A 16,630-nucleotide genomic window follows, 5' to 3' on the forward strand; every position below is an offset into this window, starting at 1 on the left:
AAAATAGATAGAAGTCACCTTTCCTCCTGTGAAATACTTTCCTGTGAACTGGGAGTCACAAGGAGAAAAGAGGCAAGAAAATACAAGATTTCACAAACTATATTTCAGCACTCACAAGTGGTTTGGAAGTTTGAAAGTAGTGGGTTTGCCAGTTTGTGACAGCACATTCAGGAGCAAAGAATAAAGGCACAGGATGATGAAAACTGAAACTCCCTTACCCTACACACTACTCGCATCCCTTCTATATCCTCAGATGAGAGTATCTTTATTTGAGAGGTTCCTTTTAAAGCCTGTTCCGATTCAGACATTCCTGAAAAGGAAAAAAAGGGAGAAGTGAAAAGAAAGATGAAAGGGAAAAGGTGTGTTATATTGGTGAGTGATTGGTACATATGTCCAATCAAGGAACCTGCTTCACTTACCAATGGCAGTAAAAGTACACACTGCTATCTGACTCCCAACTTCAGTAATGAGACCATCAAGTCATAGCATATCGTCGTTGTCCAGATCAATTTGAATTCATTAGCCCTCCGCATACTGTAATGCCTACATGTGCTCAGGATGCCTGTTCACTGCATGGAGCCATCATGCCCAGTTTGTCAGAAGCACAACTTTAAACAACAGATCAGTGCTGGGCTCCATTCTCTTTAACATCTTCATTGATGATCTGGATGAGGGGATTGAGACAGTCATCAGCAATTTTGCAGATGACACCAAGTTGAGAAGAGATGGTGATCTGTTAGAGGGCAGGAGGGCTCTGCAGAGAGACCTCGACCAACTGGAAAGATGGGCAGAGTCCAACAGGATGGCATTCAACAAATCCAAGTGCTGCACTTTGGCCATGGCAACCCCATGCAGAGCTACAGGCTGGGGTCAGAGTGGCTGGAGAGCTGCCAAACAGAAAGAGACCTGGGGGTGCTGATTGACAGCTGCCTAAACATGAGCCAGCAGTGTGCCCAGGTGGCCAAGAAGGCCAATGGCATCCTGGCCTGTATCAAGAATAGTGTGGCTAGCAGGAGCAGGCAAGTTTAGGCTGGAGGTGAGGAGAAAGTTCTTCACAGAGAGAGTCGTTCACCGTTGGAATATGCTGCCCAGGGAGGTGGTGGAGTCACCATCCCTGGAGGTGTTCAAGAGGGGACTGGATATGGCACTTGGTGCCACAGTTTAGTCATGAGGTCTGTGGTGACAGGTTGGACTTGATCTTTGAGGTCTCTTCCAACCTTGGTGATTCTGTGATTTGCAAGGAAATGATTAGATTCATATAAAATTTGTTTGGTTTTGGTTTTTCTGGGGCTTTGGTTGTGCTTGGGGGCTAATAAACACTAATTAAAAAATATTCCAAAGGAGACAAAGGATTATATAAACTTGTGAGTATCTCTGGCTGTACTACTGCAATAACCTGCTGATGAAAACACATACATTTGTCTTCAAAAAATCCCATGCAAATTCAATTCTGCAGCTGAATGCCTCCCTAAAAGACAGTACTTTTGTATAGTTTAAATGTTTACAGTCTCTCAAGACTAAATAAAAGAATGGCTGAAAATTTAAAAATCATTCTAACAGACTATGGAGCTGCTTTTTCTGGGAAATGCAAAGCACCAATACTGATATAAAAAGGCAAAAATACCAAAATAAATCAGCAAGAAAGTAATTTTGAATGTATTCCCTCGGTGTCCAAAACCAGCTGGAACTCATATCAGTTTTCTGTTGGGTGTTGCTTAATAGAGTTTTGTTTGGGTTGGTATTTTATAGTACATATCCAACAGATATACTGAAGTCATAGAATCACTGACAACATCCAGTTGGAAGAGACCTCAAAAAGATTATCCAGTCCTACCTTTGACCCGGCACTGAAGGGTCAATACTAGACCATGTCCCTAAGCGCCAGGCCCACACACTGCCTAAACTGCGCCAGGGAGGTTTAGGCTGGAGGTTAGGAAGAAATTCCTCATGGAGAGTGATTGCCGCCTTCATAGAGAGAGTGACTGCCCATTGGAATGGGCTGCCCGAGGAGGTGGTGGGGTCACTGTCGCTGGGGGTGTTCAGGACAAGGCTTGACAGGATGCTTGGTTGCATGGTTTAGTTGATTAGGTGGTGCTGGATGATAGGTTGGACACGATCTTGAAGGTCTCTTCCAACCTGGTCTACTCTACCTCAGGGATGGTGACTCCACCATTGCCCTGGACAGACCATTCCAATGTTTGGGAACCCTTATCAGAATTCACCTGAGACAGCCAACCTGCTGCTGTTTGCTGTGAAGTTCACCACAAGACTGGGACTTGCATGTAATTTTTCTTTTCTTTCCTGAACACCTCTGAAAACTAACACATTACAAAAGCTGCTTCTGAAAAACTCAGCAAGTTAATGTGGGTGAAGAAAAGGTAGAGCAAGAAGAAAAGAAAGAGGTTCCTTTCTCCAGCATATTCTTCATGCTTTAGGGGCTCTTTCAATTAAAAGAAAAATAAAATGCAAACATAAGACTCCATAATTGTGATTGGTTTCAAGTTACCTAGTGGGTGGTCAGCATAATCCGGTCTCTGAATGTAACTTGGGACAGGTCTTGTTGGTGTCTAAATAAATCACAGTCAAAGCTGGTTAGGTTGCAAGAATAATTATTACACTTACAGGAACACAAAGTCATGAAGCAAAATTAAACACAGTGTTTAATTCCACCTACAAAAAGTTATGAAGTATACAAACACTCCAATACAACTTTCATTCCGCCACGATTTTCCTGTTAGTCTTGACGGCTTTCATTTTATACCACCTCTAAAAGCCTGTTGGCCTTGTAAAAATTAAATTTCTGTGTGTCAAGTAAATTAAACTGGTGTTACAACATTATCTCTCTTACATTGTCGTGTTTATTCTGCTGCTCTCCAGACTGGGAATGCACTGGGTTCCAAATACATTCTTCCTCTCTCTGCTTATTAGTGTCTATTAGCAAGACTGTTATTTCTAATCATCACCCTAGTCATTAGCACTTTTTATCATAGCTTCATTTGCATCAATGCTACAGCAGTCAGAAGACAAAAAAGCAAGTGTTCAGTGATAACACCACTAAATTACTTGGCCACTAACATAATAAAACACCCCTTCTCCAAAGACACTAAGAAACACAGGCGGCTCAGGCTTTGTTAGTCTGTTCTCTGATGGGTCTGTAACAGATGGAGAAGACTATACAGAGGAAGCCACAGGGACATTCCAAGCACAGGCCAGTTAGAAAAAGATACATGTAAATACAATGCAAATTTAAAAATACAGCTATACTGAGGTAATCTTTCTCATCTGAACATGTTGCTGGCCTCAGTACTCCTCACCCCAGTGCTGGAGGTTAGTACAGCTTCTGTTCCTTCAGCCAAGCTGTTCACCAGCTTACTTACCAGGTTATTTCGAATCATTTACATAAAGTAACATAAATCCATCTACTTAAATTATACATTCATTCACCTGAGCTTTTCTGAAACAGACTGCTGCAACCAAAACAATTCTATGATTATTGGTGAGAATGGTAAAAAGCTAGGAGAAAACATCACCTGAACTAAAAGCAGCTTTTTCCCAGAATAAGTATCAAAACATACAGCCAAAAGGCAAAGGCTTCAACCTGTTACTGATGCATGTTACCCCACAGGCATTTTCTTAATGATACAAGATAAATCCAGTTAAGTCAAAATGAACTATAATAAGGACGCAGTCATACATGACCTTGTAATCAGGTTCAGATTGAGAAGCTTCCCTCCCTCAGCTAAAATCAAGTCAGGATGGGTCCCTTAGTTGCTACAGAATGCAGCAGCACTGGAGGACAGAGTGGCACCTCTTGCTTACCAGTGGATAGTGTGGCCTGAGTTTACCAGTATATCGATAACCAGACCAGGGATTTGTGTTAACGTAACCTTCTAGGGCCAAGGAGGAAGCTTCTCGCTTAGCTTTTTCATCTTCTGAAAAGAAAAAATAAAAATAGTAATAGTAATAATTGTAAAAAAAATAATTTTTAAATGGCTGCAGTAAAATCTGTCCTATTAGGAATTAAAAAACTGTGGGTTCCAGAAAGTGACTGAGAAGCTAAGTCTAGACTTGAACTCTTTCTAGTGTTTGAGCTACTGATGTATCAAAGTGTTAAGCAGCAGTTATTTTGTATTGCCCTCCAGTTTTTTGCATTCAAAATTCACTTTCTGGCAACTCTGTCAAGTTTTATTTAATAGTGAACTGAGGAGAGTCAGGACAGCATTACCAAATGCACAAATCAAGTGTAGTAGTTACTCAAATTGCTCTTCATTAGTAGTTCTAAAACATAGTTATGTGTTTGTTTTCATTCTCTTTAAAAAGCTTATCTCTACAGAAACACTCATTATCCCTTCTATTAACACTCTTGCACTGTAGGTGAATGTTCCTTTTCTGTAATTTCTCTTAGCACTCAGTGACATACATGACCTGAGCTGAGAAGGAGGGTATCCAACTTTCAAGATACATCCAAGCTCCAATATATGGAGCCCTTTACCCTTCCAGAACTGATGGAGAGACTGCAAGCACTCCCACTTGTGCATTTCAGGACAGGCAGTGTGTGCACCTGACAAGATGGTCCCAAACTGCTGGAGGCTCTCAGCTCTCTCAGCCTTGTGAAATTCATGTCTGCTGTGGTCCAGTGACCGACTTCATTCAGAAATAACACTGTCCTAACAGGGCAGATTTGAAGTGTTTTACATAATGGATTGCAGCAAGTAGATCATGAGCATTACCCCAAAAGGAAAAATACTTACTTGGAAAGAAGATGCAAAGGTTAAGAAAGAACAGAGTAGCATTAATCTTTAACCCATAGGCTGATAACTTAAGTTTGCTTTCTCATTTTATAATCTCACAAGAATGAAGAGATGGCAAAGGGTCTGCTATAGCAGAGTTCCCCAAAGTCTCTGTGGCTGACATCTGAGCCATCTGCTCACATGACACTCAGTTCAGGTCAACTACTGACAGTTAAAGATTTAAAAATCCAAATTTTTAACAAAGTTCCAAATATGTGGCATCCAGTGCCAGGTGTCTGGCATTCTCTTGAAATGCTTCAACAGTTTGCTGCAATGAGGTCTTGAGGGCTATCAAAGACAAGCCAGCTCAGCAGTTATCCAGGAAGCCAACAAGATCATGGATTTAGTGGAATAGTAAAAAAACCCCATTTGCTGTCAGATAAACAAAGGCATTAGAAGACTGTACCAGGACTATTTAACTGCTAACAAAGTTAGTTTCACATCCATGCAGTTCTAAAGTAATAGGATACAGAATGCAAGACCTCTATACTGGGAAGGCACAAAGAAGAAAAGTTTTTTCAATTGTCTGTGCTACCCCAACCAACTGACCATCAAACACTTAGCATGGAAAAGGGAATTTTATTAGGTTTTAGGAAAGGAAGAACTAAATTACTTGAGGATTTGAATTTCTGCCATGCCATTTACTTTTCTATCCTACCTCCTTTTTAAGCAGGGCTTGATGAAGATAAGCAGAAGCATGAAGGGAGGAGGCAAAAAGGGCAAAACTTGCGTCTGCTCTCTTTTTGCGGGAGCTGTGCCAGCTCTACCAGCTGTAACTAAGGCATTCAGATACTCACACTGCCTTCAACCAAACTCAGCAAAATCCTAGCTGTGATACACCCTGCTATCAAAGGCTGTATCAGTGTACAAAAGATTTATTCCCCCCACAAGGAATACACCCTAACTGTACAGAACAGCTGCACTCTCGACTGGCTAACCTGCCTTCCAGCAAGCGTCTAATCACAAGGATTTCACAAAAACCCTTTCCTACTTTAATGCCTTTCATAACCTCAGACACCAAAATGCAATGACAGAACATGGACTCCGTGACCTCTGGAGGTCCCTTCCAACCCCTGCCATTCTATGATTCTAAGCCTGGCAATGCTCTTAACTCTAATAATGGTTTATTATTTTTCTTGGCCTTTATTTCAGCACACCTCTTTCTACATTCATATACCTGGCAATACTGATCAAGGACTGTGTCACACAACCAGAAGACAGAACAGAAAGAATTCTGCACCAATGCTCCTGAAATTTTACAGATCTTCAGATGACCAGGAACTGAACAAAGTTCCAAATATGTGGACAACTTGGAAAAATCTGTACCATTCTTAGACAGAATCACAGAATGGTAGGAGTTGGAAGGGACCTCTGGAGATCAAGTCCAATGCCCTCACCAAAGCAGAATCACCTAGGGCAGGTCACACAGGAACACATCCAGGTGAATTTTGAAAGACTACAGAAAAGACTCCACAATCTCTCTGGGCAGCCTGTTCCAGTGCTTCAGGCACCCTTGAAGTAAATGAGTTTTTCCTTATGTTAAGGTGGAACTTCCTGTGTCCGAGTTTGTATCCATTATCCCTTGTCCTGTCACTGGGCACCAACGAAAAGAGAATGGCCCCATCCTCCTGGGACTTGCCCTTTAGATACTTACAAGCACTGAGAAGAATCCTCCTTGGTCTTCTCTGAGCTAAAGTGCCCCAGGTCTCTCAGCCTGTCCTAAGAGAAATACTCCAGTCCCCAAATTGTATTTATAGCTCTCTGTTGGACTCTCTCCAGTAGTTCCCTGTCTGTTTTTAACTAGGGAGCCCAGAACTGGACACAATACTCCAAAAGTCTGACCTCATTAGGGCAGAGCAGAGAGCAAGGAAAACCTCCTTTGACCTGCTGGTCACACTATTCTTGATGCATCCCAGGGGACCACTGGCCTTCTTGCCACAGGAGCACACTGCTGGCTCATGCAGGACTCCCAGGTCCTTCTTTGCAGAGTTTCTTTCCAGTAAGTCAATCCCCAGCCTTTACTGCTGCATGGAGTTATTCCTCCCCAGGTACAGACCTCTACACTTGCCCTTACTGAACTGAACTAGTTCCCTTCTGCCCAACTCTCCAGCTGTTCAGGTCCTGCTGAACGGCAGCACAGCCTGATGGTGTGTCAGCCACTCCTCCTAGCTTTCTATCACAGAATTCAAGAAACATAAAATCACAGAACAGCTGAGGCTGGAAGGGACCTCTGGGAGGCCATCTGAATCAGTCTCCATCCCAAGCAAGGCCATCTAGAGCTGGCTGCACAGCACAAAATAAATTCAAAAATATATTAAAATGTATTTTTAAAAATATACTTACTTGCTTTCTTGTGTAGTAACTTGTGAGTGGCCCAGCTTCCCTTAAAGCATTCCTAGAAATGCAAGCAAAACAGCATTTAAATAGCATTATCTTGGACAGACATGCCATCCCCACAAGATAGCAGAAACAACTGTGTTTTAAAAGAAAACCAGAAGGCTGATTTAATTAACCCTTGCAACAACAGACTGTAAATGCTACTGTAACTGCTAGTCTTCATAATAGGAAACACCACATTCAACAGCTGATGAGCCAGAAGACACAGAGCACAGCCAGATGCACCCATCACAGTGAAACATACTGATCTAATACTAGTATATATTGTTCCCTTATAATTTTCATGAGTAACTAAATGCCATGGCTGCTGCAGGTTGGCTGAAATGCAGTTTCTCTCCATACCAGATCTTACAGCATTGCAGTGGGCAGGGTAGTCCTCCCTTAGCTCCCACAAGAAGCCATCTCCTCCCGCTAATTGTGTCCTTTCTACCTCCTTCTCCAGCATAGGACAGCAACAGAGGCCAACTGGCACAGCCACAGGTGAACAAATTAAATACAAGGGTGCAGGGGCTATGGAATGGAAATAGGAAATGAGGACACAAAAAAATGGAAACTCAAGAAAAGCACGACTATGAAGAAGTTTGTCTTGTTCTCTTCTACCCAAGCACAAACAGAGCAGCTCAGGCAACAAACAATGAATCAACAAAGTGGAAGAAGGAAACAGCTGAGAGATGAAGAGGAAAGGTGAAGGAAAGACATGGGAAAAAGATTTCAGTAGAAAAGCTGCAGGAGGTAGCATTAAAGGTGATCCTTTAAGGTGCTGATTACACAATTACTTGGGTTTGGTAGCACAAAGTCTAATTCAATGTCTATGTGCACTGAAAACAACCATTAGTAAACAGCTAATTCCAATCATTTACAGTACCAGCTGAGCTTCTGAAGAAAGAGGCAGGAAGCAAACTGTTTTCCTTTACAAGGACAGACAATACTAATGCTGAATCATCATAGTAAAACTACCATCCAAAGCCAACAACTCATTCAACTTAATGTGTACAACACCCAACCCAGTCCAAGACAGCAGATGTGTAAATCAGCTTCAGGATTGCTACTGAGCAGTCTGAACTCTCTACGCCTGTAGAGCCATACTCTCCCCATTTTCTCATTTGTCTTGCAACCACCAGCTATCAAACTGTATGCAGAAACTCACGGTGAAGTGGTGCACAAGTATGCCTACATTTAAAGAGACCCTGTTGTATGTTATTTCCCTCAATACCAAACCCAGCCTCCTCTCCTATTCCCTATACTTGAAACTGGCACATTCTCTGGCCTGGCACTTGACATGCCACGGTGCTATATAGTGGCCTGGGCAAAGAAAGGCTTTGAAACCAGCACTTTAGATTACTAGAGAGAAGGTTTTACTGTCACTTGTAAAACCCACTGGATACTCAGGCCTTGGTGCTGCACCATCATGAGAGCTGAGGGCAAAGGAATGGGTTTCAATTGAGGCTTATTTTAAGAAAATACAAAAAAAGCTAAAAACTATTTCAAGGACACTAGAAACACCACTGTGGCTTTTAGCCCCTTTTACACACCAGTCTTCTGTTCTAATGCACAAGGATTACTCAACTAAGGACTTAGTAGGAGAACTACCAAGTCTGCAAATGTAGAATGCACTTCTCAGGATATAAAGGAACATTTAAGGAATGGAGATGATGATCTCGAAGATCTCTTCCAACCTCGTCTGGTCTATTCTATTCTATCAGCTGGGGTAGTTACTGATTGGAATTCGCTCTCTCCTTCCCCATGAAATTTTGGGATGTATTCTCCCACACCATTCCTTTCTCTAACACCAGCAGTCTTCCTTCTTTGCCAGCCCATAACCAAAAAACCCCAGGCAAACACCACACTGCTGATGGAATTGTAACCTGACAGGTTCCATTTTGGCTTCACTGCAGTTGTAAACAACTCCAGAGGATCCTTCATAAGGCTGCCACATGTCTGAGTTTTCCCAAGGAAGTTGCCCAGATTTGACTTGCCCCCTGTTTCTAGAGCAACAGCAGCTCCATCAGGACTACTACAGCATAGCTTGGAAGCTGTACAAAGAGACATCCCAGACACATGAACTACATGCACATCCATCAGCTGCAACAAGCAGACACAGCAAGTCCAAAGTGTTTTCATAAGCACAGGCTGCTGCACATGCAGCACACAATTGTTATTTGTCAGGCTGACACTTTTGGGAGGCACTCAAGGGATATGCTGCACATCCACCTCTAACATGTCTTTTGCGTAGGATCAGTCCAGTCTAAACCTACTCAGTCACAGCTTGAGGCCGTTCCTTCTTGTTCTATCACTAATTACCTGTGAGAAGAGACCAGCACCAGCCCCTCTCCAATATACTGATGGATAACCTGAAAGGACATCTGACATTCCTATTCCTACCCTTCTCACCTAAAGCACTTTGCTTTTTATTGCATGTAGTTTTAAGGAGCAATCAAGACAGACTTGGAAACAATGAAGAGGGCTGTGCAAGAAGAGGTGAAATGTGACACAAAAAAGACAGAGGGTGGAGGAGTAATCCTCAATTTGTTTAGAGCAATCTTGGGTACAACTACTCTATCAGCAAAAAAAACAGTTGTGATTTTTAGGGATAGGCCATCAGCATATTTAAATCTTTAACATTTCTGGCCTCAAGACAATTGCCCTCTTCCTCTGTTACAAACAAGGTCAACACAGTGCTCATCAGAATCTCTGCATTTATTGGAAAGATTCCTCTTGGATCACCTCATGTAAGCCCTGTTATTTCTGTAAATGATTTGTACCTTAAGGATTCAGCCCAGCATCTGTTTACAGGTTGGAATATTGACAGAATTATGCAGGATAGCCGAATCTGTTTTACAGCAGCCTGCATTTATGCTATGAACACAGCAATCAACACCAAATATCTTAGCCTTTTTTTTTTTCTAATCTGCCATTGAAGGAACAAAACAAAACCCTTTAGAACAGTTACTGAGCTACTTAGCAAAGTATTTTTGTCTTCCTGTATTCATTCTCATCTTTACAGTAATAACAGGGAACTTCTTATTCTTTGAATTCATTTATCCATGCAACCTGAATAAAAGGTAGGAAAGCACAGCCAACTACAAATTCTAGAGGAGCAAGAGGGTACCAAATCAACTAAGATTACAATAATACTACACTGCAAACCTCTGTATAGCACTGATATAACCAACACAGCACTAAATAACCTACCCTAGTAGAGGAACCTATGCAGGCACCACAACACCGAGCTCAAGGCATACTCATTGATTGTATTTCTGAACTGCCTTTGCATGCTCATTTGCAATTAGCTCTGCCAGTGATTTCCAGTCTTAAAGCTGACACTCCTCCTCAGGCTTGCCTTCACTTTTGCCTACTGCTGCTTTATACAACCTGGCATTCAATATTGCAAATACACCTATCAGCCAGTATACAAAACCCACCCCACTGTACAGCTACTAAGAACTCAAATTCATGTCCAACTTCCACAAGACTACCCCTTCTTCATTCACCCTGCTCACAATTTAGAGCCACTCTGATGAGTTTCCAAAAATACCTATTCTACAGAAAAAAAAGGGGGGGAGGGGAGGGAAGGATGGACTGCTGGAATCCAGATAGTGGGGACAGACTGGCAGTTTCTTTGCATGTCATTATACCCTGGGTTGTACTAAGCAAACATCTAGGAAGCAGTGCCAAACAGTACACTGTAGTTAAACATTCAATTTTTTAAATGAAATATAAAAACATCCTTTGGAATGTAAGATTGTCTTGGGGTTAATCTAAGATCAGGTAGTATAGCTTAATGAAAACTTGTTTTTAACCAAACCATTCTGAAGGTATGCAAGAGAGAAGATAAAAACCCTTAAGTACAGCACTGAGCTTAAGAAAAACACCAAGTTGTCAGTGATATATTTAATAGAATACAAATTAACTGTACATTTTATCCATAAATACAAGTATGTTGTGAAATGCAAGTGTTAATGTTATTTGATGCTGAAATAAAACAGTTGCCTCCTTTTAGCATGCTGAACCTTGTCCTAGGTGTGGTATAAGCCCATAGAGGCAGCCTCTGGCCTGTAAAACTCAATAGAAAATTCCCAGGTAGCCTCAGCAGCATACCAGACTAGTCAGATCTTCTGAAGAGCTGAAGATGCATTTTCAGGTTCAAATCCCAGAGAAGCAACTACATGCAGCACCTTAGTACCAGCAACACTGGTCTTTCTCCTTCTCTTGCTCAGACACTCCAGGGTCCCACAAGACAGAGCCCTTCCTTTGAGCAAGGGACTGCACTTTGCAGCTATTTAGATTTATAAAGACACACAAGCAGTTTGTGAGAGTAGCAAGAGAGCAACACACCAGAGAAATTCAAACTGGACCATCCATTAGGTATATCGAAAACTACCTCAGAAAGCTTGCCTATAGGAACCTGAAATTTTACTTTCAGAAGTAAAGGGTTCAGATTTTGTCCCTCAGCAATAACCAGGCATTTACCACAGACACAGGTATTTACAGGCAATTAAAAATGCAAGCTTTTGGTGAAGAGAATCTGTCAAAAGGTCTTCTAGAAGGCAGTATCTGCAGAGTGCCACTTATACCAAAAGAAACCCTCAAGTGTTGCAGTTGGATCCACGCAGCATGTTTTTAGCCTATTTTAGGCACAGCAAAGAACAGCAAACTAAGAATGAAATATAGCACTTATGTCCTACAGCCTGACACCACAGAGGGCAAAACATAATTTCACCCAGGTCTACTGCTCCCTGCTCCACACCTCCAACACACTGAAGGTGAAAGGAACCAAAGTGGGGAATGAGCCAACAGAGTATTTTTTTTCCAGGATCACAATTTTTCAGAAATTCCTGTGACCTTGAGTATCCAAAGCTGCCAAGTGCCCAGGGCTGAGTATCAAGGAACATATGCCTCCCCAAAAGAAGTACATCAGTACACAAACCCACTGAGAAACAGAGCAGCAGTTGTTATCCCACCCTCTAATGGAAAGAGCCTCATCAGTGGGTATCCACCATCATAAGAGAGAGCCTGCTGCCTACTATACAGTTCAGAGAAGTGTTTTCCCTTCAAACATGTAAACCACATGTTCAACCACTGCTCATCTATGGCAGTCACACCATGTTACAATCCTCACGTTTGACTCTGTAACCAAATCGTTCTATATACATGGGCCTCTTTGGAACTGACAACATGTGGGTACAGAAAGCAAGAAGGGACAACCACTCTCCTCAAGTAACTCAGGACCATTATGGTAGCAATCTGTGGCATCTGTTTTTCAGAGAAAATAATGGAGCCCAGGCCACTGACTTTATAAAAAGCAAATGCTTCCAGTATGTGGCTAGAAATCAGTGTTTGAGTCTGGCTGAAGAAATGCCTCTACACCAGCATCCAGCCCACACCACAGAAAGCCTCAGACTACTCTGTTTTGTCCAAGACACTTATACACTGCACTGGTTAGGCCACACCTTGAGTCCCATGTCCAGTTCTAGGCCCTTCAGTTTAGGAAAGATGCTGACTTGCTGGAATGTGTCCAGAGAAGGGCAACAAAGCTGGGGAGGGGTTTGGAGCACAAGCCCTAGGAAGAGAGGCTGAGGGAGCTGGGGTTGCTTAGCCTGGAGAAAAGAAGGCTCAGGAGAGACCTCATTGCTGTCTACAACTACCTGAAGGGAGGTTGTAGCCAGGAAAGGGAAGGTCTCTTCTCCCAGGCAACCAGCACCAGAACAAGAGTACACAGTCTCAAGCTGTGCCAGGGGAGGTTCAGACTGGATGTTAGGAAGAAATTCTTCATAGAGAGTTATTGCCCATTGGAATGGGCTGCCTGAGGAGGTGGTGGAGTCGCAACCATTGAAGGTGTTTAGGAGGAGACTTGAGGGGGCGCTTGGTTGCATAATTTAGCTGATTAGACAGTTTTGGATTATGGGTTGGACATGATGATCTTGAAGGTCTCTTTCAACCTGGTTTATTCTATTCTGTTCTACAGATATAAATAGTATAAGGAGAGGAAGTTTTCATGCCAGCAATACAAAATTATTATTAATACAGAGATTTACAGTTAGAAGGCTCATATAAAAGTGGTAAGTGGAAATATCAACAACAGTTACTACTTTCCCTCTGCTCATCATTCATCAGCTTGCAGAAGTCATAGAAGAAATGTAAATTGTGTATTTAAATATACTGATTATGTATACTACATAGAATTTACACACAAGTGAAGTGTATCTATAAAGGCAGACTTCACAACAGCAAATTCATCTTAGTAAGAGCAACAATGTGATTGAGATGTGATGCTGGGCATCTGTGTTATTTCCACATTCACAGGATGAAGTGAAATACAGTAATTTGGTCAAAGATGATAGACATACATAATACTGCATGAAGTCTCTACAAAAGAAAAAGTGAGACAGTGAAGGAAGGTAGCTGGCAGTGACAGTATCTGATTTACTAGCTTAAATTAATATATTATTAAAGGGCACAAGCAGGCAGAACCCCTAACAGAATATTCCCCCCTCATTAAACCTTGGACTGAAAGAAATAATAAATAAATAAAAAATGCTGGGGCAGGGTAGAAGTCACCACACCACCTCAGAGCTCTTTCACCACTAAAAACCATCCTTACTTCATCTCCATTATTAGTTCAAACCCTCCATGCTAGGCCTTGGGTTTGCCTGGGCTCCATTTTTACACATGATCCACAAGCATAACTGTTACTCAATAGCAGCTGTACCCAGTTTCCAAGGTGCCTAACACCCAGAAATGAAACAGTGTTGGCTCAGAAGAATTTCAAAGGATGTCAAATTACTTCAGAATAAGCATTTTCAGGCCATGTTGTTGAGATGTACTCTTTGTGCTGCAGAAAGCAGGGGAAAAGAAAAAGAAATGACCAGAATAACACCTTTTCTCAAGGAAAGGAGAAATACAAACAATAAAACCGCTGGGAAAATTGCTGTCTTGATACAATCTGCTTGAAAAGTTCAGTTCCCCATGTGCAATGACAAAACCCAATGTTTAATCAACCTCCTCACTACACTGAGATTCTCAGTCCTATACCACCTGCATTAGTATTTCTCAAAGAATTGCACGTTACTGTTCATAATCCAAACACATTACTCCATACTGGTTATCCTTCTACAGACAGCAGTTCACACTTTTCTATTGTTTTCTCTTAGCATTGGAGAAATTTGGTTTTATTTTTGGTTGGAGTTTCGGCTGTATGAGCAAGTCATTATATGCTTCCAAACAAATTAATTAACCTAGAATGCATATCTGTAGAGATGCTCTTACCCCTCAGAGAGACACCACTCAGCTCGTCACTCCCATCCTGCACTCAGGCCAGTGCCTGCATACCCACAACTAACGCTGCTGTGCTCACCAAGGACAGGCTGACTTTATGGCTACACCAAACTGGGCCACAACAGGCAAGCGCTCTTTGGCCACGTGCTCCTGAAGCACTGTGTTCTGATCCTGCAGCACACAGCTTTTGAGGGAAACAACTAGCAGGAAATGCAACACAACTGCTTTTCCTCCATTAAAAGAAAACCCTAAAAATCCCAGAAGTGACTCCCCAGGGCCAGCTTAATGGAAGGGGTAGAAGCCTTCATCCTTGGAGGGAAGGAAGACAACCTTGCCAGCTGTAATGGAGGTTGTGTTGTGAAGTGGAATAAGATCCTAGGGTCCACTAGCTTATCTAACAGTTGCTTATGCATGTAATACCACAATGGTATCCAAATCACCAAACTTTGGGGAAGATTCACAAATGCTAACCACTTTGGTACTGACAGCTGAAACTTGCTCAAGTTCAGAGACAATTCCCTGGCTTCTAAGACTTTGTCTATCCTGCGCCTACCTGAACACAGCCAGGTTGTCAGGGGCACCTCACCTACGCTCCTGACCATGCTTGCAAGACACCAACCAGTGATGCACTGCAGCAAGTCTCCTCCACTGCGCACACCTGATAAGGAGATCTACAACTTCAAGGCAGCCTGCGCTGGGCCCCACAGAAGGTCCTAAGGGCGGCTGAAGGTCCTCACTGCAGGCTGAACACAGGGACTCTTCTCTCACTGTTTTTTGCAGGTCTTGAGAACAGGCAGCTGATAATTTCCTTTTCTTTAACACACGTGCCCCAAAGTCTTGAAAGCACCTTTCATATGGGGAATAACTATACTCACCTACTGTAGAGGACACGAGACACAGTGAGGAAGAACAACACATCCAAGGTCACTCAGAAGTAAGATGACTGGGATTCCCAGTTCAGTATTTTCTAGGCAGGACAGCTTAACAAGCATGTCGTCAGTTACCCAGAAGCCTACTTTGACAGGCTAATAAATATTTCTAGTATTCCCCCTTTTACCTTCCAATAGCAGCAGACATTTCAAAAGAATTAATGTACAGATAACATGAATCTCTCTCCTATATAAAACTAGCTGAATTGAAGATGGACAGAGGAGAGCAATGATGTTACTAGAGCTCCTCACATAAGCATTTTTGGTCTGTTAACCAAACCGATCATCAACTAATATTTGTAGATGCTGAACTCATTTATGGTGAGTTTTATATCAGATGTGTCAAAATGGGTAATAAAATACAGTCAGTCCTCCAAAACAGCTGTAAGCACCACATGGAAACTAGAGATACAGAAGTGATTTTGAGTTGCAGTACATCTAATTTCACACTAACTCCCTGTATCTGGCACCAGAGAATTGACAGGAAAATACCAGAAACCATGCAGCAAGTGTGTTAATGTACCTTGAAAGTTTCTCCCTAGTCCTATGTGAACTGTAACTACCAGTTTACATTCTGGCTCAGAAAAACACCACTGTCTGATCAGTAAATTAATCTAGCTGATGTGACTGAACGATTTTGTCTACAGAACTTCATTGATTTTACCCTAGATTATAATTCTCACCATTAAATTCTAGGATAATCTCAGAATTAAATAGGTACTTCCTCACTGATGCTGACAAAAATTACACCTACAAAAAATGCACAGCATTATGCCATTGACAGCTATCAGACAGTCCTCCCTATTCAAGGACCAATCTGTTTTACTTACTACTGTGGTACTAAGTGGGGATAGGCAAGGCCTACAGAATGGGCTTGACAGGAGTTGAGGGTTGCATGACAACTGGCCTAACCTGAATCTTCTTGTTTGGTACCTTTAAATTACAATATCTAAAGATAGGGTGATACATAAGAAAGCCATTCTATGAATCTATATTGGAAAAGAGGTTCTTATTTTATACACATAAAATAGCACCAAATAATTTCCCCACAAGCTTGTATTTAAAGGAAACAGTACATCTGTTTTCAGAGCAACAAGTCTCCTGGCATTTGCCAAACCCATGTAACTCCAGAGGCAGAGCTGATGCAAACTCTGAAACGCACATGCTGCAATTTGATGAGCACGTCTCACTAAGTCCCACTAAGCCCTTACTTTAAAGGTGGCGGCGGGGGAGGCGGAG

At 42.1% G+C, this 16,630-nt stretch overlaps 1 protein-coding gene across 2 annotated transcripts in view; it reads right to left on the reverse strand.

Moving 5' to 3' along the window:
- Positions 1-16,630, reverse strand: part of METAP1 (methionyl aminopeptidase 1) — a 28,223-nt gene that overhangs the window by 10,916 nt on the left and 677 nt on the right. Inside the window, exons 2-5 of one of the 2 annotated variants that reach the window (XM_054163063.1) lie at positions 7,134-7,185; positions 3,820-3,929; positions 2,507-2,567; positions 219-310 (exon numbers count right to left, since the gene is read on the reverse strand). In XM_054163063.1, coding sequence (XP_054019038.1) covers positions 219-310; positions 2,507-2,567; positions 3,820-3,929; positions 7,134-7,185 — 315 coding nt within the window. Of the gene's footprint in view, positions 1-218; positions 311-2,506; positions 2,568-3,819; positions 3,933-7,133; positions 7,186-16,630 lie in introns of both variants that reach the window. The other variant, XM_054163058.1, reaches the window with a different exon arrangement.

The sequence above is a fragment of the Dryobates pubescens genome, chromosome 1 (assembly GCF_014839835.1).
Source record: "Dryobates pubescens isolate bDryPub1 chromosome 1, bDryPub1.pri, whole genome shotgun sequence".
Classification (NCBI taxonomy): Eukaryota; Metazoa; Chordata; class Aves; order Piciformes; family Picidae; genus Dryobates; species Dryobates pubescens.